At 34.1% G+C, this 22,607-nt stretch overlaps 1 protein-coding gene across 1 annotated transcript; it reads left to right on the top strand.

Moving 5' to 3' along the window:
- The first annotated feature begins 7,944 nt into the window (after window positions 1-7,944).
- LOC127799974 (shaggy-related protein kinase epsilon) lies at window positions 7,945-22,332 on the top strand. Its single transcript, XM_052334303.1, has 14 exons — window positions 7,945-7,969; window positions 8,013-8,114; window positions 13,705-13,826; window positions 13,928-14,020; window positions 14,618-14,677; window positions 14,799-15,071; window positions 16,173-16,247; window positions 16,387-16,443; window positions 17,747-17,887; window positions 18,002-18,052; window positions 18,150-18,245; window positions 18,330-18,413; window positions 21,857-21,959; window positions 22,059-22,332. The coding sequence occupies exons 3-14, from the start codon at window positions 13,707-13,709 to the stop codon at window positions 22,139-22,141; spliced, it is 1,236 nt and encodes a 411-aa protein (XP_052190263.1). The 5' UTR covers window positions 7,945-7,969; window positions 8,013-8,114; window positions 13,705-13,706; the 3' UTR covers window positions 22,142-22,332.
- The last annotated feature ends 275 nt before the right edge of the window (window positions 22,333-22,607 follow it).

Consider the following 22,607-nt stretch of genomic DNA (forward strand, 5'->3'; position numbering starts at 1 on the left):
TAGAAACTCTAAGAAAAATAGGGCCTTTATAATGGTTGTTGCACGGCGCATCCAATGGTTGGAAGTCATTCGTTGCCAATCCACCCCTAGGAAGCCGCCATCTGTCGTACATTTAAAACCACGAGCAAAATAATGGGTTTTCAGTTACTTATTTGCAATGTCCCACCTCTCGAGCGTGACACCTCGAATCTCAAAATTATATGTGTTGTGTGTCAGAACCTCAAGAGAGCCACCTCATCGTAGGGTTTGAGTTGACTTCAAGTACCTATAGGACCTACATCTGCCCAGGCACGACCACACATTAGCTCGGGCATCGATCTCCAACATATTCGAAGCCTCAACTCGGCCATCTGGCCCGGCCAGGTCTAAATGCCAACTCGGCTATAAACCTTGGATAGGTAGCAAATTCACCCAACTTCCATTTTTTTAGCTTGGATGCTCGCCTCTCAAACATCCGACCTAGGGGGGTTGTGGACCATAATAACCCAAGTCAAGCCTAGCCCAACCCAACTCCATCTTGGCCCATGACCCAATCTTGGCCCGATCTCAACCCTATGCCAATCTGCAGCAACCATCATTACCACAACATGTTTGATACTCTCGTGCTCGCTCTAAATCTCATCCTCATTAATGTCATATCCTATTCGCATTTAATGAGGGTCCCATCGACACCATGCCACCGTAAAAAAGCCTTGTCAGTGTCGAATATCTAGTTACATCACCTTGCAACGCCCAAGGCAAGCATGCATGTAGGAGAATCGCTCATCCTTTTATATAGACCAGTTCTCTTTAAAGTCAAAGTATGTTCTTTCCAACCAACTAATATTTTGTCACTTTCATCTCTTACTAATTTGAATGTCGAACTGCTTATAACTGTCAATCACCCCCCGGAGTCCATTCTTTGTCATTGCAAGCTCACGTCCAACCACCATTTTTGCAGCAAAAGGAACAACTAGGCTACAGACCTGTTTTGCCCTTCATTAAATTCTTTCACATGCGTGCAATGTTATAGCACATGTACACCTCTAGCGTGTGTTTATATATATATAAATTAATTTTTAAAAAATATTTTATCACGCAAATAAACACACAAAATAAAATAAAAAATAATTTTTTATGTAAAATATTTTACATTTAGACAAACATAACGTGTGAAAGAAATATGTGTAATAGAGTTTGGTAAAAATAAATAAGTATATACATTGTGGCTGGTCAATAAAAATAAAATAATTATTAAATAACAGTTGGTCATCGAAGGCCTGCTAAGCTAGCCCGCTTATGGTCGAGTCTTTGGGCCATGGTGGGGCACCCCCTCCTTGTGAGGCGACACGACTAGCGTTTGCTCCTTTAGGTGTAAGAAGGTTTTTTTAGCAATTAAAATATCATTTTATAGTACTTATTGCTTTTTAAAAAACATTATAGGTTCCTAGTTACTCAAATGAGTATTCAGGTGTATATCTATTAATATAAAAAATTATATTTAGAGTTGTGCAATTGGTTACAACTGAACCGAACCATCTAAAATTACTAACCAAATCGAACCAACCAACATATAATAATCGAACCGATCGACTAACCCCATTAACCGAAACCTAAATCATGGTAACCGAACCGAACCGAAAACCGAATTAATCTAGAATACCAAAGAGACCAAACATCTGTTGTAGCTTGCCACCTAGTCGACCGGTGATTCTAATTTTTGGAACCGATCATTGGATTCCCCCAATCACGGTAATTCCTATATCCAAAAATGAGTTTGATCGGATGATTGATTTTTTGTTGATCTAAAAATTAATTCTATAGTTAAAAAACTCAACACGTTTCTAGAAAAATAGAAGTTGCCAAAAATTTACCGAAAGGCGAGCACGGTGGTGTAAATCGGAGGAGAGAGAGAGAGAGATACACTCATCGTGAGTGTTGAAGTTGACGTTGCTGTGTTGGAAGTTCAAGTCAACGTAGGCGTTAGAACGGAAGCATCGGAAGTGGTTGTATCGATGGAAACAACAGTTGACGTCGGAGCTAGAGATAAAGCATCACATCGGCGTTGACGATGGCATCGAAAAGGGCAATGGTGCCGTTGTGCAGGAAAGTCAAAGACGATGGGGGCTGAGCAAACGGAATGACCAAGGATCAATTCGGTCCTTTCGCCTTCGAGGTCTTCTCTCTGATCTATGAAGCCTCGAAGAGCCTTCGTCTTCGCCATTGACGACGGCGACGGATGGTGGAGGTATAGAGAAAGAATGAATCGGCAAGTTTTGGGATGAAAATGAAATGACGAGAGAGAGAGAGAGAAAATGACAAAGAGAAAATGAAATGGCAGTACAGAAATGGGGTGTCACGCCTGCGTGAGGAGGATTCACAGTTCGGTTCTATTTTTTGATTATTTTTAGCAAAATAATCGAATCGAATCGAATAACCGATTTTTTACTAAATGAGTAACCAAAACCAAACCGAACATTATGGCTAACCGAATCGAAGTTAAATCGGTTTACCCAATTTTTTATACACCCTTAATTTAAATACATAATTGTCCATTACTCTTGATATAACTCATAATTAAGAGAGTCGTATTCTCAAATTCTCGTACATAAAAGTTAAAATCAACCCAACCCCGTTTATATAGAGTTTAGGGATCCTCGCGAAAAACTTATTCCTTAAATTGCTCAAACCTTCTCGTACTGACCCGTAAATCTACTCTAAATTTATCTTAAACCACGATGTGTTGAAATATATATATAAATGATAATATGAAAGGTGTAACTCATAATTTACTCTAAATCATTCAAATCCAAACACAATCCAACATGGACAATGTCAGACCAAGTCTAACAATGGCCCATCTAAAGCCCATAATACAATTTGTCTTCCCCGGCCCTTGAATCACGGGCGTGAAGCCCATAACTCCTTTAATATATTTCATACTAAGTATTTGTTCAGCCCATATCTAGGTTTAAAATTTCATACTAATTCCTTTAATTTTTAGTATTATTCAAAATACTAAAAATTCATTATTATAACATTGAAACTAAATACAAAGTTAATAATAGTCCTTTTAAAATAAATTGAAAGTTTTTTTTATAAAATTAAATAAAACAAGAAAATTTAACATTTTTACTATAATTTTTTTAATAAAAAATAAAAAATCCAAGTAACTAAAGACACGAATTTCATAATTTCTAATTTGAATGTAGTTAACACATTGATTATTGAATAAATTACATATTTTGAGATTTCACGAAATTATAAAAAACTCTTTGTTTGAGAAATAACAATAAGCACTTATATTGTTAAATAAAATGACACATTAACCAATTTACTTTTTATACTCCCTTATTTTTCTATATATTAAAAATAGAAATAAAAAATACCTCACGCCGTAATTCATTTCAGTGCTTATGCCCACGATGAACCTAGTGGATTCAAGATGTGATGAACCCATATCTAGGTTGAAAAATGCTATTGGTATATCTTTGTGTATATCTTGAACTACACAAAGGGGTATCAATGACAAAAAAGTTATTCATGAGGCGCAAATAGGCGAGCAAGGCCCATGGAGGTGAGGGGTATTTTGATCATAATACCTCTTTATATAATTCAAGATGTACAAAAATAATGTACATGTAGTATAACTCATCTAGGTTTATCACCATGCTTTATTTCCAACTCATATATGGGTTTAAATGTCCGTGAGAAAAAGAGAAAATTAGGTGAATAAGAAAAAATGAGAGGGAAAGAATTTTATGTTGCATTTTATTTTGCTTTTTTTAATTCGTTTTGAATTTTTAATTTTTTAAAACATTAAAAACACGTTTACTTTGTTATTTTTAAAAATATATTTTCAAAAAAAAAATTATAAATGAAACCCAAAATAATTTTTTAATTATTTTGAGTGTTTTCAACCAAAACACACTAAAAACACCAAAATGCAGAAAAACACACCCCCCCTCAAATCTCGCACACCCAGCATCTCTTGTCTCTCTCACCTATTCTCTTGCTTCAGCCGTTGACCATGTCTGTCACATCCATAATCGCCGTTGACCGTGCCTTCCACCGACCGTGCAAGCTGTCGTCGATCGCCTCCTGCTGTTCTCTTACTAGTTTTGTCTTATTTCTCTTATCTTCTCTCATCTCTCACCTATTCTCTTCCTTGGGTGTCTAGTGGTTGCTTCTTATCATCAAAAACCATGGGCCATAGTGGCGATTAGTAGTGCATATATAAACGAGTGTTGGGTTTGGTCGAATGTTCAAACTTAAATCTAAGGAGATTTGGCCATTGGATTTTGCTGATTTTTTTGTATCTTGGTCAATGGGCCCTTGGGTGTCTAGTGGTTGTCTCTAATCATTGAAAATCATCTATCACAGTGACTGGTAGAGACTGACAATGCGTTTTTCATTTGTGACTAAAAATTAAAAATTAGATTTATAAAAATTCAACCGTTAAATTTGGTTCATTATTGTGTATGTTAACCCCCTTGGCTTGGAGTTTCTAATTGTAGGTTCTGATTATGTGAGTCTCTAGCTAGTGGTGGTCGCCAACGATGGAGAAGACGTAGGGTGCATAATAGAAGAATAAAAGAGATAAAAAAAAATATAAGGAAAAAAAAGGGGGGGGGAAACAATGTATGTTAGTAATTTATTAATTAAATTTATTATTTTATTTTAATAGTAAAATTTAATTAAAAATAGTTAATTTTATTATTTAATAATCAAATTCATTGAATAATATATTATAAAACATTTTTTTTCAAAATTTCTAAGTAAACACATTTTATAGTTTTATGTTTTAAAAAACAGTTTTTTAGAATAACAAAAAGAATACGTTTTTAAAAATCTCAAAATAGATACTCAAAATACAAAATTGAAAATAAATTCAAAACTAAAAATTGAAAACTGAGATACAAAAAATAACGTAGTCTTAATTTTTTTTAATTAATTAGAGAGAGAAAAAAAAAACTTAAGTTGTTTTCTTTTTGTATTTTCAATTTTTAGTTTTAAGTTTTAAATTTATTTTTAATTTTTGTTTTGATAGTCTATTTTTAGAAAACTAAAAATATATTATTTTTGTCATTATAAAAAAAAGTTTTTTAAAATAGTAAATTAGATAACGCATTTACTTTAGAATTTTGAGAAAAAATATTTTATGATATTTTATTCAATAAATTTGATTATTAACTATTTTTAATAAAATTTTACTATTAAAATAAAATAATAAATTTGATTAATAAATTACTGACATTTGTTTGATAATTTATATTAAATATTATTATACATAATATATTTAATATACTTAATAATATACTATATGTTATCTTATATTTTTTATTATAATATAGATATATTATATTTTTAAATAAATATATAATTTTATTTTTAAAATTTAATAATATTTTTTCATTTTTTTCCTTTTCTTTTTTAGAGCCAAAACATCGAAAATGAATTGTGTTTTCCATGTGTTGAAATTAAAGATTGTTTTGGTTTAAAACAACCAATGTTTTGGGTTTTCTTTACAATTTTTTTCTTATTTTTTAAAATGTATTTTTAAAAATAATAAAATAAACATATTTTCATTATTTTAGAAAATTGAAAACTAAAAATAACCTAAAAACAACAAAAAAAATACAGTTTTAAATTTTTGTAATTATCTTAAACCTTTGAGATACTACGACCCTATTTGTTGCAGTTTAATTAAAGAAATTATAGTTTCTAACTTTTTAGATTATAGTTTCTAAAACTTAAAATAAGTTGTGAACTTGTTTGTTACAACTTATCAGAAATTGTAGTTAAACAGTTGTAGTGTTTGATACCATAAGCTGTAAAATAACTTATTTTTGTATAATTGTCCATAATACCTTAATAGTTATGGAATGATAATTTAAAAATTAATTAGTGTATATGTATAAGTTTCAAGTGTTATAAAAAAATTAATTAGTGTATAGAGAGAAAGGGAGATGGCGAGAGAGAAGAAGAGATCTGAAAATGGAGATGGCGATGGAGAAGAGAGACTCTTGATTGCATGGACAGAAGAGTAATTCTTTGTTAAAAATAGGGGCAAAATTATCACAAAAATGTAACTATTTAATTAGAAGTTGTAAAATGTGGGGTACCCCAGTTTTGAAAAAGCCATCTTCTATCTCTTCTAAAAATTAGTAAAAGTTATGAGATATAATTCTAAAAACTAAAACAAACACTACATACCCACTTTTTTGAAATTAGAAACTAAAAGTTGTAACTTTTAAGTTGTAACAAACAGGCCCTATGTAGATTTGGGATGAACACTTAATTTAGATTTTAGATTCTCATATAGAAAGAGAGAAAGAATAATAATAATAAAATTAAATAGAGATAAAAGGTAAAACTATTCGTCTCAAACTCAAACTAGTTTCAAATGAAGAAAAAGGGAGAAAAAGAAAAGAGAGGGAGAGATAATATATGCCTGTTTGTATAAACCTTAAGAATATTCTGTGTGTTTTTTCAAATGCCAAAAGTAAATTTTACAATTATCTTAAATTCTAAAACTATCACATGTAGTATTCCCTTAATTATTTATGCATATAACAAAACCTATATATACAACATGCATCAATTTCGTACCCTCACATTTGTGTATCATATAATGACCAATAAGTAAATCTTATATATCTAGACCCTATAGTGTAATTCAAGAACCCATTGTCTCATGACTCACAAATTATGTTAATTTAAGGAGTCCATAAAATTGAGAGAAAATGATTATTTTGTCTCTATGTCTAAATGACGATTTTACCTTTATATAAATCACTCCCCCTAATTTAAAATCTGTTAGAATGAACTCTCTTTTTCTCCGTGTCTAAATGAATATTTATTTATTTTTTATATTTTATTATAAAAATAAAATTTAAATGTGATTCGGGAGTCCATTTTTACATTTCGACTCAAAATCTCATATACGGCATTATATATATCAAACTCAAACTTAAAATTTTAAATGGTAGAGATTTTCTACTTTTGATATAAAGTGGGGCTTTTAACCTTTTGTTTTTATGTGATTAGTGGGAGTTGAAATGATTCCTTTTCCAAGGGAGCCTACCCTAATTAGTGAATCACATTAGAGCCTAATTGGCCTTGCCTGCCCTATTTATGGACATCTCCAATCCAAGTGAAAGCGGCACAATAATTTGTCTACTAATCAAATTTGGAAAAGGATTCACATGAGACATCACTCAACATCTAACTCTTAAAAAATATAAAATAAAATATATATAAATAAGCACAAGTGTTCATTTATATAGTACTTAGCTAAAAACGCAACTTATTAAGATGCAAGTTAATTTGAATCGGACTAGCGTCGATAAAACATTAAGTGAAAATAAAAAAATGAAATAAACATGAGTTTTTGTGTGTTTAAAATTTCAAAAAGGTAATTAATTTGGGTCATTTTGATTAAATCAATTTTTAAAACTTTGGATGGATTTGATTTTGATATATATATATATATAAATTCAATATAGACTACCAAATTATTTTAAAGGGGCAAAATACTAATTTACCCTTCTTCTTCTACTTGGGTTGGGTTTAATCAGCTAAAATATTAGGGTTTTCACTAATCTGATCCACGGGGCTAAATCCCACAGCTTAATTAACGTTTTATATTTGGGGGCATGTCCTTTAATAAAGGCATCGGTTGCCTGATTCAAAGAAGCTAATGGTTTTTTGAGAGAGGGGTGGAGGGGGGGGGGGGGGGCAGTCAAAATTTGCAGAGTCAAGAAGCCAACCAGAGAGCGACGCGTGTAAACCAAACTCCACGGTACGAACATAGTGGCTCTAGACAAGATTTAATACGGCTCTTGGGGTCCGCTCTTCTCTCTCTCTCTCTCTCAATCTTTTGGAAAATAAAATAACAACAAACTCAGACTTAGAGTATCCAATAAGCACATTTCCAGAGAGAGAGAGAGAGAGAGAGAGAGTCCGTGAGAGTCTCGCGCAGTCAAACCTCTCTCTGAATCTCGCAACACACACACACACTCTCTCTCTCTCTCTCTCTCTCTCCGTCTTTTGTGTTCCGATTGCAGTTCGGAACGCCTCGGATCGAAGGCTTCGAAGTTTGCAAAATGTGAAGGGATTCGCAGCTGCAGGAGGTGAGTTTTCATCTCTCTTCGCTTCTGTTGTGCTCCTTTCATTGTCCTACTCTTTCCACCTAGGAAGAAAGCAGAGCCTTAGGTTTTGTTTGGACGCTGAGGAAATGTAGGAGAGAGATCTGTTCTGTTGGAAAGAACCTGAAGAATCACGTCCTCTACTTGAGCTTGATGGCCGAGTGTTTGGTTCAGGTGATCGGTGGACTTGCTGATCAGTTTAAGAATTTTCTTTCATGCATTTTTCGTGTAATGCCCACCGTGGTGCGGCGGGAATGTGATATGTGTGAAGGATGGTAACATCTGAGAGTTAGAGGAGATGTAGAAAATGATGGCATTTTCAGTTAAAATGTGAAAAAGTTCGCTGCCCGTGGGAAGACTTGCTTCGGATGTGGTTTACTTTGGGCGGCTCCGCGAATGCGTCTCTCAGTACGCACGGTGACAGATTCTGAGAATGGCTGCCGAAAAACAAAGTCTGTGTTGGGAGAATGAGTTTGTAAATAGTTTTCTGGCAAAATTGATCTCAACATACCTTCTTTTTAGGGGTGGAAAAAAGATTGCACGGTTTCCAAAAATCATCGTCTGGGAAATAAAAATTATGATAGGATTTTAAAGTTCTGGTTATTTACTTACCCAAAAAAAGTTATGATTATTTTGGGTCTAGACGGATAATGAAAATAAAGAAAAGAAAAACACAGGGATCACAAAGAGGCCGAAGTTTGGATATTGTTGTCTAGCTTTTAGATGTTTCTGTGAGTTTATATAATGTAATACAATATGAGAAAGGGGCAAGGGGTTGTGGCTCTAAATCTTGAAACTTGTATTTGGTTACCCCTTTTCTCTGTTCAGTGATTATTTATGCACCCTTTTTAGTCGATTTCTATCTCTAAATGTCCAAGACAAATTGCATGCAGAGTTTATGATAGAAAAGGTTAAAGCCTTACCATGAACCATAATGGAGAAAAAATAATGGAAAATGAGATCTTTCCTTGATTTAATTCTATTGCTGAAGCAATTACAATGCTTGCAGAGTTTGGTTGTAACTTTAAAAGCAAATTTCATTTATGATATTCTAGATATTTCTATATACAGATAGATCATACATATATGGCAACATAAAAGGGTGTTCCCAATGCATGAGACATAGTTTTGGAGGAAGGTCGTTTGTATGCAGTCTTACCTTTACGTTTTAAAGAGGTTTCTACAATTTGAATTGATGAACTTCTGATCACAAAGGATCAACATGTTTGACAGGACTCACAAATGAAATTAAGGGGTTATGCATATATGTGGTTGTTTATGTACACAAGTGAAGAGCCATGAATGTTTTTTTGCATGTTAGATAGATGTGCAGGATTGATATATGTTAACATATGCACCAAGTATAGTGGCTAATAGAATGGTATAGTAGCACAGCGAATGAAATAGAGAGTAGAAGCATGGTGAATGAAGTGTTCTTTGTGTATGGATGTGATGCAGACTCAAAACCAAAACATAAGAGTAATCCCGATTACTCAAACAAGAAATAAACTAAATAAATAAATAAAATAAACAATACTAATTCCTGAAATTTACTATTCTGTCCTACATCAAGATGTGGCACCTAATTTTCTGTAAATTGGTATTAGGGCATGCCATCCATCAAATGTCAATAGTGTAGTCAAGCTTGGTGGTGGATGGTGGTAAGTCACTAACATATGCAAATGGTTGGTTGGGAGTAGTTGTTAAAATTGTGTTAATTTGATCATTGGAGATTGCCTTATCAGAGTTAGAAAAGCAACGTGATTGTGGATAGGGACATATAAGAGGCATGATCATACAAGTTGTATGTGATTTAAAGATGATTTGAAAGTCCACGAAAAAATGTATATTCTTGGTGATACATTGATCTTTCCCAATTTTAGAAGATCAAATATTATTACCAAGTTATGTCTTGAAGCATGTGATGCATGGGATATTATAAAAGAAGAACCATGCACTGGCTTGCTGAAAGAAGAGAAAAAATAAGAGAATTTTCAATTTTGGAAAATGCTCTTCATATTAAAATTTGGAAGGAGATTGGAAGAAAGATATCCAAGTTTTTGTTTGGGAGATTCTTGAGCACATTGTCTCTAATTGTAGATATGAGGTTTTACCAGTTGAGTATTGGGAAATATGGTTTGAGGAAGAGGAGTTTATGTTGAACGAGAGTGACAAGTTTGAAAAGCTTAAGTAGACTAACATGGATATCTATAAGGAAGATGGAAAGGAAGAACATCCACCTAATGAAGGTTAAGAAACTGTAGCCCCAATTATGAAGTAAAAACTGTTGAAATTAAAACAAAATGGAGGAGATGTTAGTAAACAAAGAGAATGAAAAGATCAAAAACATTATAGTTGACAAATTGAGGGAAGAGATTTGTGGCAACCAAATTGGAGACTGTCCAAATTAGAAGTTTGAAGAAGAAAATGTGAATGAAGAAGTTTATTATGACTTTAAGTTGAAGAGTTGGATTTTAAAGGAATGACTTAACTGGAGCAAATTTCAATTGACCATTTTTTTTAGATGACAACATGATTTCTATTTTCTCCCCAAAGTTAGAAGGAAAAGTGAATGACCCTTATATTGTCCATGTTGAGATGGAGTTTAATGCATCTACCTCAACAAATTATCCCAATGATTGAGAGCACTAGAAATCGGGATATTGAGATTTTTACAAGTTGTTATTTGCAAATTGATATCAGGAAGTCTATTTTCGATGCATGTTGGGTGGATGTGGAAGAATCCTTTTATCCTCTAGAGCAAGTGAAATTTGAGGAATAAAGGAAATTTGAGAATAGTAATCAATAGAGTGCCCATGTGACAAAGAAGTAAAGAAGAAGCTTTGAAGACATTACACAAGGATGCTAGGAAGAAATAGAAATGCATTTCTAAAAGATCAAAGTTAGGAGACAATTGCAAAGGATATAAAGCTTATTTTTGTTAAAGGTGATGGATGTTAAGACTACATCTACAATTTTAGCCCCTTGAAAGTTAAGTATGTGCAAAATAAAAATTTCATCATAAAATCATGTTTAATGGGGTTTGGAAAGTAAACTTGATTTATGATATTTTAGATATTTATGAAGCATTATGTATAAAGTTAACAGGTCATGCACGTATTTAGTTGTTCTTTTATACAAGCAAAGAGCCATAAGTGTCTTTAATATTGTTAGATACACATATATGATGTGCCTATTAGTAGAAGTTTATAAATAAGCTATAGTCAAGTTGTATGGTAAAATATAAAATGAAAGGACTTTTCCCTTTGTTTTGTATTGCTTTTTCTCCATGTTTTTGTATGGATGTCGAGGACCATGAGTATGTTGAGTGGTCAAACATTTTCCCAATATAACTTTACAATCCTTACAACATAAGCGATCTTCTTGTCTTATAAGAAAGTGGTCTATTTGGGTAGTTGGTAAGCCATTATAATATGTGTCAAGTTTTCTGTCTTGTTTCTATTTGGGTAGTTGATAAGCCATTTTAATGTGTGATCAAGCCATTCTAGTAGCTTGTTAGTCATTTCCATGGCCTTATGTTTTGTAAGGCCCTTATAACTCATAATATATTTAAAGGTCTTCTACCAAGCTTTTCCCTATCTTATCTTATTGTTTTTTCTAACAAAAGATTAATTCCACACATCCACTGCTGTCACAAGTGTGTATTCTTCTCACATAATCGAGCCATCTTAATAATCAAACCATCTTAATTGTGTCTCATGCATTTGATCTTTAATAGAAACTACTATGGCCTTATCACAAATACCATCTTTTCTAATTTTATTTCCTCTTGTTGCACATTATTTGTAATATTCCCCATCTCCGTTCAGCTCATATGCCATGGAAAATCAAATTGCTATTTAGCCTATTATTTTTTTCTCCAAATCCGTAACCTCTATATATATCTCTATACCCATTCACCTCCCATAATGATCTTCTCTGCTCTAGGTATTTCTTGTATCAATCCCTCTAAATATTTCCAGAAGTTTGTCTTTATCTCTTTTCCCAACCCATCCGTGGTGCATGTGTGCTGATAGTTTTCACGGTCTTTTCTCTTAGAACAATTTTAGCTCTAATAATAATCATTGAGTCGTTCTACAGGGCCTGACGGGCTTACTGAGCCCCTTACAGAAAGGGGGCAAAAAGACACTTTTGCCCCCGCCCACTGCTGCTCTCTCCCTGCTCGCTTGTCTCCCTTCCATGGCCGCCGCCTTGCCACTGGCCTCGCCTCGCTGTCGCGCCTCACCGATGCAATGACGGTTGGCGAGGCAGCGGAGGTGAGGCGAGGGCGACAGCCATGGAAGGAAGACAAGCAAGCAGGGAGAGAGCAGCAGTGGCCCACTTTGCAAAGTGGGCGGGGGCAAAATCGTCTTTTTGCCCCCTTTTGGTAAGGCTGTCGGTAAGCCCGCCGGGCTCTCTAGACTTTTCCATGATCATTTCTCTTATTCTCTTCACAACTACTATCCCAAGTCTTAACCATAATAACTCCCCACTCCATTCTTTTCATGATCCATTTTGAGTACCTAAGTTTTTATCCAGATTATATCAACAGTTTAGCTTTCTCTCTCACCCATCTCATCTCTTGGAGGCATATAATATCAAGTTTTCTCCTTATCATCATGTCCACCTCTTCCATAGATTTTGCCATCAAAGTTTATATATATATATATATATATGTATGTATGTATGTATGTATGTATTTTTAATTCTTTCGTTTCTTATATGGCTTCATATCTAGCATAACATACTTTACTTAGTTAATCACTTTGAATGTCATTGCTGAAGGACACAATAGTGGACTTCAACTCAGTTTTCTGACCTTAAAAGAAACTTGTAATTTCAAACTCTTTGTGAGACAAGAAATTGTGCAATTTTAAGTCTTCTTTGTTAGCACCAAAGACTCAGCTCAATCCATTATTAGACTAAAAGAGTTATGGGCAAATTGCTGGAACATTGTCAAGTTTGGGACTTTTTTTGTTTTGGGACATATTTGCTCCAAACAGTTTAGACCTCTTACTAATAATTAAGCCTAGTGTATGTTTCTTTTACTTATCTGACCCTACCTAGTGGATTAAGGCTTGATATGTTGTAGCTGTACATATTTCTCAGATTCAGATAACTCAAAAATACACGCCTGTGTTTTTGTTCTCAAATTATCAATAGCATAATAACAGAATAACCAGACTAAACCTTATCTCTTGCAACTAAATGTTTATGATTAGCTAGTAATAGACTTGTTCCTGACTTGATTCTTTGTGGAATTCAACCAAAATTTACTGTTCAACTTATTATGACTTAACATGCCAAATTGGTGTCACACCCCACTTGACACTTGTATTCCTAAAACTTGACAACTGATCAATTGACTAAATAAGATATAATACTTTACAGCTTGTATGATTCCATTTTTAATTTCGTTCAATGTAGATTTTATTCTATCTTAATTGAGGCTACATAAAATTTTGTTCCTTAAAAGTTTATTTCTCATACAGTTGATTTCTTCAAAAGTTAACTTTGTTCAGGATACACTTTATTTTGCAATTGCAGACATATAATCCCTGTTTCTGCTTGGCAGGTATGGCTTCAGCTGGTACGGTGCCTTCAGGAATGGGAAAACCTAGTGGTGATGCAATGTTGGTTGACAAGCTCCCTGAGGAAATCAATGAAATGAAGATCAGAGATGATAAGACGGAGAAGGTTGTTGTTTATGAATTTGGATAAAACTAATCACCTTTTTCTGCCTGCCTGTCTGTTTATGGCTTCTCCTAATTTATCTCTTGTTTTTTCTCCTGTGTTAGGAAATGGAAGCTACTGTGGTGGATGGAAATGTAACTGAAACAGGCCATATAATTGTGACAACAATTGGTGGTAAAAATGGTCAACCGAAGCAGGTAGATGATGCAAATTTCCTAGTTATACTGTGGTGACTTGTGGCTGCTTTTATGCACTGTCAGAGAGTACAATTTACAGCTATATAGAGCAAATACCAATTATGGCAGGATTAACTGTGTAGCTTGGCATCCACTCTTTGGAAAATCACATGGGTGTAAAAATATTTGGACAAATGACTTCAAAAAAAATTTCAAGAAAGAGGAGATGCTAATCATTTTTTCCATGACTTATTTTTAGAACTAACTACTTTGCATTCTATTTATAATTTTATCGAAGCTAGCTGACCATATAAATTAGCATACAGGCGTTATTTGATCTAGCAAAAAGAAAAAAAAAAAAAGAAAACGTAGTAATTGTTTGTTGATAGTCTTGTTTGCTACTCCAAGCAGTCATAGTATTACCTTTTGGTTTCTGGTTGAACTCTAAATCGAAGAAGGCATGTAAAAAGATACTGTTTGATTTTTTGAAAGTTATAATGAATCAGTTGTAATTCATTTTTTCGTTCTATGGTGCTTTGAGTTTTTTTTTTTTTTTCTAATGTGATATTTCACAGTTCCCCTGATAAATTGTATTTATTTTTTCTTGTTGGGATTCAGACCATAAGCTACATGGCAGAACGTGTTGTTGGGCAGGGTTCGTTTGGAATTGTTTTTCAGGTGATAGTTTGAATTTGAACTGAACTGGTATTGATGTTCTACTAACAATGTTGGCATCCATTGCATAGTCTTCCAATGGTTACTATTATCACTTATCAGTTCCAATTTTCTTATTTTGCAGGCTAAATGCCTTGAAACTGGGGAAACTGTTGCAATCAAGAAGGTCTTGCAGGACAAGAGATATAAGAACCGTGAACTGCAAACAATGCGCCTTCTTGATCATCCCAATGTTGTTTCACTCAAACATTGCTTCTTTTCGACTACAGACAAGGACGAGCTTTATCTCAATTTAGTTCTTGAATATGTACCTGAGACACTTTATCGTGTAGCAAAACACTACAGCAGGGCAAGTCAGAGGATGCCTATGATATATGTCAAACTCTACACATATCAGGTATGATGTTCAAAAAGTTGTATTCTTCCAGTTTCAGGTTCTAATATGTGAAATCCACTCTTGCATTTGCATTTTGCAATGTATCTTTATCCTAGCAGTCCCAACTCCCAAGCCTGCTTAAAGAAGAAGGGCTTTGCAAGACATTTATTGACCATTGTATCGCAAGGATACTAAGAATTTATATAGTAAAGAAAGAAATGATTGTAGTGGTTCAGCACTAATTGTGGCCATGCTAGAGTAAAATGAACAAAGAGGATTCATGCAGTTCAGCTTAAGTAGTTGGAGAAAACACGAGTCAGGTTGAGCGTGATTTGATTATTGGAAATTATCTCAAAGAGTTCAGCTCACTTCCCACGTTTCTTCTTTCTTGAAATCGGATTCTGTCTTTTGTGTGTGTATAAAGTATGTTTTCCTTATTTTTATTAAAGACAACTAATATTCAGAGCGTGGAAAGCCTTAAAAGTTTTAAATTGAAACATTTTCTATTCGAGATTATTCATTCATATTTACTTTTCGAAATCTTAGTTGAAAGCCCTTCTAATACATGGTGCAGTTCTCTCAAATGCAACAGTGTCAAGTCAGGATATGCTAATCTCTGATGCTGGGCCTTACATAGATGTTATTTTCCTTGTCAAAAAAGGAAAATAAAAATTAAATAGCTTGTCAAGTTCATGTCTGCCATGGCAATGGGTTAAATTGCCAAAGATCTATCATCTACTGCCCTTTATGCAATTTAAGCATGTGACCATTTTGGTTGCTGTTTGAGCGGATATAATTCTAGAAGAAATGTCAGGGCAATCTTCATTTTAGGAGAAAGTGGGGTTTACACCTACTTCCTGGTCATGTCTTGAGTTTAAGTTGGGGGCTAAATTTAAGCACTTTTTTTCTGGGTTCCACTTTACTGTGCTCGAATAAAATACTAAATTGCAAATCATATAATGGTCTTGCAAGAGTTGTGCCTAACTGCTAAAATTTTGCTTAATTTGATTTCCCATTTTAAGTTCTGTCACAATGTGAGTATCTTGCGGAAATGGAGTTGATATTTTCTTAACATTATTTGCATATGGTTGTTATATAATATGACTTGTGTTAATCTAGTAGATTTTTAGAGCTCTGGCATATATTCATGCGGGTGTTGGAGTCTGCCACAGAGACATAAAGCCTCAAAATCTACTGGTTTGTAGTTCTTTTCTTTCCTTCTTTTATATATGTATTATTATTACTTTTTTGGTGTGTGAGGGGGGGGGGGGCAGTGGGAACCTCCTGTGTTTAAATTGAAGGCTTAATACTATAACCAAGAGAATTGATTTTTCAGGTTAATCCCCATACTCACCAGCTCAAGCTATGTGATTTTGGCAGTGCAAAAGTTTTGGTAAGATATCTGGTTGTTTGCAACTTCATCTCTAATAGGGGATGCTTTTACACTTCTAGTGTCAGCAAAAAGGTTCATGGGTTGAGCTCTTGCATTTCCGTTCATAGAATCAACTACCAAGTGTTGTTTCTGATGGTGGTTGGATATCCTTAACCTATAAAACACATATATGGATTTACAAATAGACAAGGGTGAAAGACATGACAATTTGGAAAAAGAAAAAGAGGAAATAAGCATATTGGTGTTAGGAAAAATTATGTTTTTATATAAAATTTCTGTTAGCTATATATTTTTAGTGTAATATCCATATAACATAAAAAATACATATAAAAAAAAAACATTTTTTCAGTAGGATGTCTGAGTATCAAAATAGATAGAATTACAAGTTATAGAAGATCATCATCGAGACATCATTACAATCTTAAAAACCTTAATCAATATTTAGGGCCCATGTAAAGAATTAAGAATGAGCATTCCCACTTCCCACTTTAACTTTAGCCCTGCAAAACCATCACATGTAATGTGTCCCAACACATATTCATATCTGTCCAATGAATATCCATATTCACTAAATGGCGGGGCACTGAAAAGGATGGTCATTTCTGAGTGACTGCTCTCCATAGCTGTCAACAACAGTACTCAAAGGAATGTCAATAAACCAAAAATTGACATGGGATCCTAATTTGTCTGTTTCAATCCTTAACAATCTGAATAAATTCTTGAAAGTTTCTTTTATTCTACCTTTGATCTCTTGTACTTTGCACATTATATTTGACAAATAAATCATTGTTACTTATGTAATGGATCGACTCTTTTTGGGTTACAGTACTGAGATTCTTATGCTATACTTGCATGAATGACTGCATGTGGGAACACGTATATAGCCAGATGCATGTTTGTTTGTTTATGTTTGTCTTGTTTGTGTGTTGTCAAGGTCATTTGAAAGGAAACAATGTCCATGTTGCAGTTGCATGATCTTTCAACTCACATAGATATAGGGTAGAGATCCCTTTGATGAAGCTCTTTGTTATTTTGTCCCGAGATGCTTGGGTGCTGTTTCATTTATTTCTTAATTTTGTTTGGATATATGCCCCATTGTTTGTCTCTGACCTCTGCATAATATATGTAGCCCTTTTCCCTTCTGATAGCACAGATTCCTCTCGCCTATCTGTTTGTTATTTTGTCTCGTGATGCTCTGGGCTATGTTCCATTTTTTTCTTAATTTTGCTTGTATATGCCGCATTGTTTGTCTATGATCTGTACATAATGCATGCAGTCCTTTTTTCCTTCCAATCTGTGACAGGTCAAAGGGGAGCCAAATATATCATATATATGTTCTCGTTATTATCGTGCACCTGAACTTATATTTGGAGCAACTGAATACACAACTGCAATTGATATATGGTCTGTGGGCTGCGTCCTTGCTGAACTGCTTCTTGGCCAGGTTCTTAAGAAGCTGCACGATCTATTTCTTTTACTTGGTGTAGAGAACAGACCTGTAAAAAGTTGATTATTTTCTTATATTTTTCTTTTTCACATGGCCATTCCAAATTGCCAGCCCCTCTTTCCAGGTGAGAGCGGAGTTGATCAGCTTGTTGAAATAATTAAGGTGACATTTCTGGGCCTTGCGCACAAGAATGATGTTGGAGTTCTTTACCATCTTTTAGTTTCTGAAGACATATTTCTTTACTATATTCTATTTCTAGGTACTTGGAACCCCTACTCGGGAGGAGATCAAATGTATGAATCCCAACTATACTGAGTTCAAATTTCCACAAATCAAGGCTCATCCTTGGCACAAAGTGAGCATGCTAGTTTCTTGCCAACTACACACATTTATATCTGCTGTATGTACTCATCTGAACCCATACTCCTGTCATCTGTAGCTTTTTCACAAGCGTATGCCACCTGAAGCTGTGGATCTTGTCTCAAGACTTCTTCAATACTCCCCGAACTTGAGGTGCAATGCTGTGAGTATTTCCTTCCATTTTGCTGTTAATATTTTTCTGCAATGAAGTAATTTAATTATTATAAATTCACCACTAACTTTATTCATGCCATGGCTTTTTCTATTTGATGGCTTTCATTTCTCAGAAATGCTCAAGTGCATAAACATTTTATGTTGCAGTTTCATTTCAAACCAAATAAATCTCTGAAGGGGAAGTGGAGGATATTAACTACTAATAAATCTCTGATTTTTTTTTTTTTTTTTTTGCTTAGCCAAAAAAAAAGAAAAAAAGAAAAAACATAGCACTTTTATTTTTCCTTCTTGTAAGAACTATTAACAAAAATCTCTGTGGGAAAGTGGCACAACTTGGATTTTATGAACTTTTGAAATCATTGGGTAATTTTTTTCAATCTCCTTGTAGTCATTTTTCTTTTCCCTCTAAGCATTGTTTTCCACTTATATTGAGAACTTATGTTCTTTTCTTTTAAAGAATCCTTTGGTTGTGAGTTTTTTCAATTTAATAACCTTACAATTTTCCAAAATCCACATAATTTAGTGGAAGCAAAATTAAACATTGATAATATTTGTTACCACTAAATTTCCAAACTATAATTCTGAACATCCTCGGTTTGCCAGAGCTATATGATTATCTGGGATAAAATGAATTTAGCTCTTTGTGAAATTTTATAGGAAAACTCCTCGTACTCTTAAACATTATAATGATTGAATTTTTTTTTTTTTTTTTTTTACCGAAAGATTGGAGAATTTTATTTTATGAACTCATTTATGGCCCAAAAATTTCATGTTTGCTCTTTAGACTTTTTAATGTTCTCAGGGCACCCTTCCGGATAGACCACTTATCACCCATTAAACAATTCTTCCCTGGTCTCAAAGTTTCCAGATTTAACCTACGCATTGTTCTGGTCATCTTGCATATGTTTTTTTAGAATTTTTAAAAATTATTTTGACCCCTTTCAACCTGCATATTTCTCTGGTTTTAACATCCCAAAGCATTTCTGGACAGGATATAAATTCCAAATTTATTCACGTAATGAATGATTTCTTAGGTTTCATCTTCTCTAGCAGATTTAACTCAACTAGGTTTGGGAAGCTGCTCTATTGGCCCCAGTCTCAACATTGCATGACCAATATCAACCCATCTAATATCTAGATAAAACACGTCAAAATTCCAAAATATACATGACATATTTGCAATAATTAATGTATTAAAACAACTCCTTTGTGTATGTCATATGAAATGAAAAAATAGAGAGTTTATCTCTCTATTTTATCTCAAACAGTAGCTTTTTGTGTGATTATTTTCCTATTTCGTTACTTGATTTTCTGGTCACTGGAGTGTCGTTGGCCGACCAGACCACCTCTATCTTGTAGCCCACTCTACAGAGAGTAGAAACCACCTTTTCTCACCACTGGAAGGTGGCTGGAGTCACCGGAAATGTGTCTCAAAGGTGGTTTGACAAACCAACTTCATTTTCTGGCAAGGTTGACGAATCGACTTTGGGCTCACTTTTCACCCTTTACCAGTCTCACTTTTTGGCAACAGCTTAAATAGAAAAGTTGGGGTCCTAAATGTCGTCTTAACTCAAATTAATGGCTCCCTCAAAGGCTTCTTGAATTTTGATAGATTTTCCCTTTTCTCTCAGCCAAATCAACCCATTTTGTTTATGAGACATCTTATCTCTTCAGAAGATATGCCTCTATAAATTTATGAAGCCAAGTATATCTCTTTTGATTTCCTTTTAAGGGTAATGTGAACCATTGCCCTAAGAGCAATGATTAATTTGCAATAATTGCATATTTTTTTCAGACAAGGTGCATTTATATCACCTTCTAAACAATCCTTTTGGTTGATTAAATGTCTGAAAACACTGCACATTTATCATTAACATTGGAGTGTTTGGAAGTTGAAAACAATATACAATAAATACACGTTGTCTGAAAATAAGGTGCACTTATTACACCTTAACCATTGCCCTACCACATTACCCTTTTCTTAATTATCCTTCTTTTATCAAAGAAAGATTTTTGTAATTTGTCCCATTTCCCTAAGATATAGATCGGAAAAAGTGGGATATGAAAAACATTTTAAACAAAAGTACTTTACATCGTATTTGTTAAATTTATCTGACGACCCTTGAAAAATAAGTCACATGACTTCTTATCTTGAACTTTTCAAATAAATTTATCTCTCATCTCCTTCAAATAAATTTATCTTGGATTTTATAGATAAGAAAAAATGACGCATATGTCCTCCATTGTATTCCAAAATGTTTGACAAACAATTTGATAAAAATCTTGAAATGCTTTCTAGTTTTATCTTGATCATTCTATATCTTGGTCCAAAAAGTATTCCAATCTTATTTTACTCAATTTAACAAACGCTACCTTGACTTATATTATCAAATTCTAGAATGCTCTTTATCCCCTCATTTTTCTAGATTTTTTAAATTTTTTTGCTATTTTTAAAACCCTATATTTAATATTTTTGGGCAATGGGCATCTTTCCTAACTTCTGAAAATATCCAAAAATTTAATATTTAATTTGGATTTTCAGGCTATTTTCTCATTTTCCCCAGAAATTGATATTTTAGGGAACATTAATATAAGGTTTCAATTTAAACCCCATTTTTGGATAATTGGACCTTAAAATAATTTTGCTTTTTCCACTTTCCCCTATCATTAAAATCTGAATATCACAGCAAGCCTTGATAGCAACGGTGAGGTTGCTCCTTTGTGACTGGAGTGTCGCTAGTTCAAGCTGCTGAAATAGCCTCTTTGCAGAAGAAGGGCAAGGCTGCTACATGGTAAATAAAGAACTAAGTAGGGCCACTCTGTTCACAGGCTGGGTAGTAAGTCAAATGTTGTAATTGTTCAATAAAATATAGATTGATCTGGTTAGATGGCTGTATCAAATATCAATAATCCATGGTTCACTCCCTGCATAAGGCTTCCATGTAAGTACAGTTTCCCTTCACTGTGTGGTTGACATTTATGGTATATGCATTACTAGACTGTTGATTTAATATAGTTCACTGTAATCTATGCTTCAAACAAGTAAATCTGCATTCTTCAAACTCATATAATCAATTTCCAATAATAGGTTCACATTTTATCACTCTTGAGTTACGTTGATATTTCTTACAAAATGGTGTCCCTCAAGCACGAGACTCACCAACTTTGTGAGGGTCAAGAGCTGAGTCATTTTCATATGCAGCCATTGTCCTGCATTTTAACAGTTTTGTCTGTTTAATCCTCCAAGGCTTTAACAGTTGTAATGATGAAAAATAATGCCAGAAACTGTGAAGACGGACATAACTTTTTTGTAGCACAGTGGCATATTCTTGATACAAAGAGTTTTAGCAAGTGAAATCAATCTTCTGTATTATAGATAGAAATGTTAATTGCGACGTGCTCCTTTCCATATGTTTGTTTGTCTGTTTGCAGTTAGAGGCTTGTATCCACCCCTTCTTCGATGAACTCCGCGACCCTAATGCTCGCCTCCCAAATGGGCGCCCCTTGCCCTATCTCTTCAATTTTAAGCCTCAAGGTTTGCTCTTTGGCCCGTTTTGTTTAGAAAATGGTTTCCATTTGGGCGAGTTCTTGTCCTTTTGATTTCTGAATTGAAAAATGCTGCATGCATTTGCAGAGCTGAAAGGAGCATCTCTGGAGCTGCTGTCCAAACTGATCCCAGAACATGCCCGGAAGCAGTGCCCCTTCCTCAGTTTCTAAGAGTGTAACATCAACGTGGATTCTCTTTTGGACTGGTTTGTTTGTACCTGTACCTGTAACTGTACCTTGTTTCCCTAACTTGGATCATGCAGAATTAGATTTAGAAGCAACCCTGCTTGTTTATTTGTTATATACTAATGGTGACGGGGTGTCCCAAAAGTCTCTTGATTGATCAACATTCCTGGGTCTTATGCTCCCGCTTCCTATGGAAATCTATGTTGCACGAAAATGGAAACAGAAAATGTTTCCGATAGAAAATGGAAACGTGGAAACGAACATTTTTTTAAAAAAATAAGCATAAATAGGGTCCGAAACAGGAATAAGAAACGTTTCAAAAAGGAAAAACGATTCTTATGAGATGTTTTCGTGCAACAGTGGAAATCACATTTTAGACTCTAATAGCAGTCTCAACCTGATGATCTCTCTCTCTCTCTCTCTCATCTAATTTCTCTACTTTTCGTCATTT

This window comes from Diospyros lotus, chromosome 4 (assembly GCF_014633365.1).
Source record: "Diospyros lotus cultivar Yz01 chromosome 4, ASM1463336v1, whole genome shotgun sequence".
NCBI lineage: Eukaryota > Viridiplantae > Streptophyta > Magnoliopsida > Ericales > Ebenaceae > Diospyros > Diospyros lotus.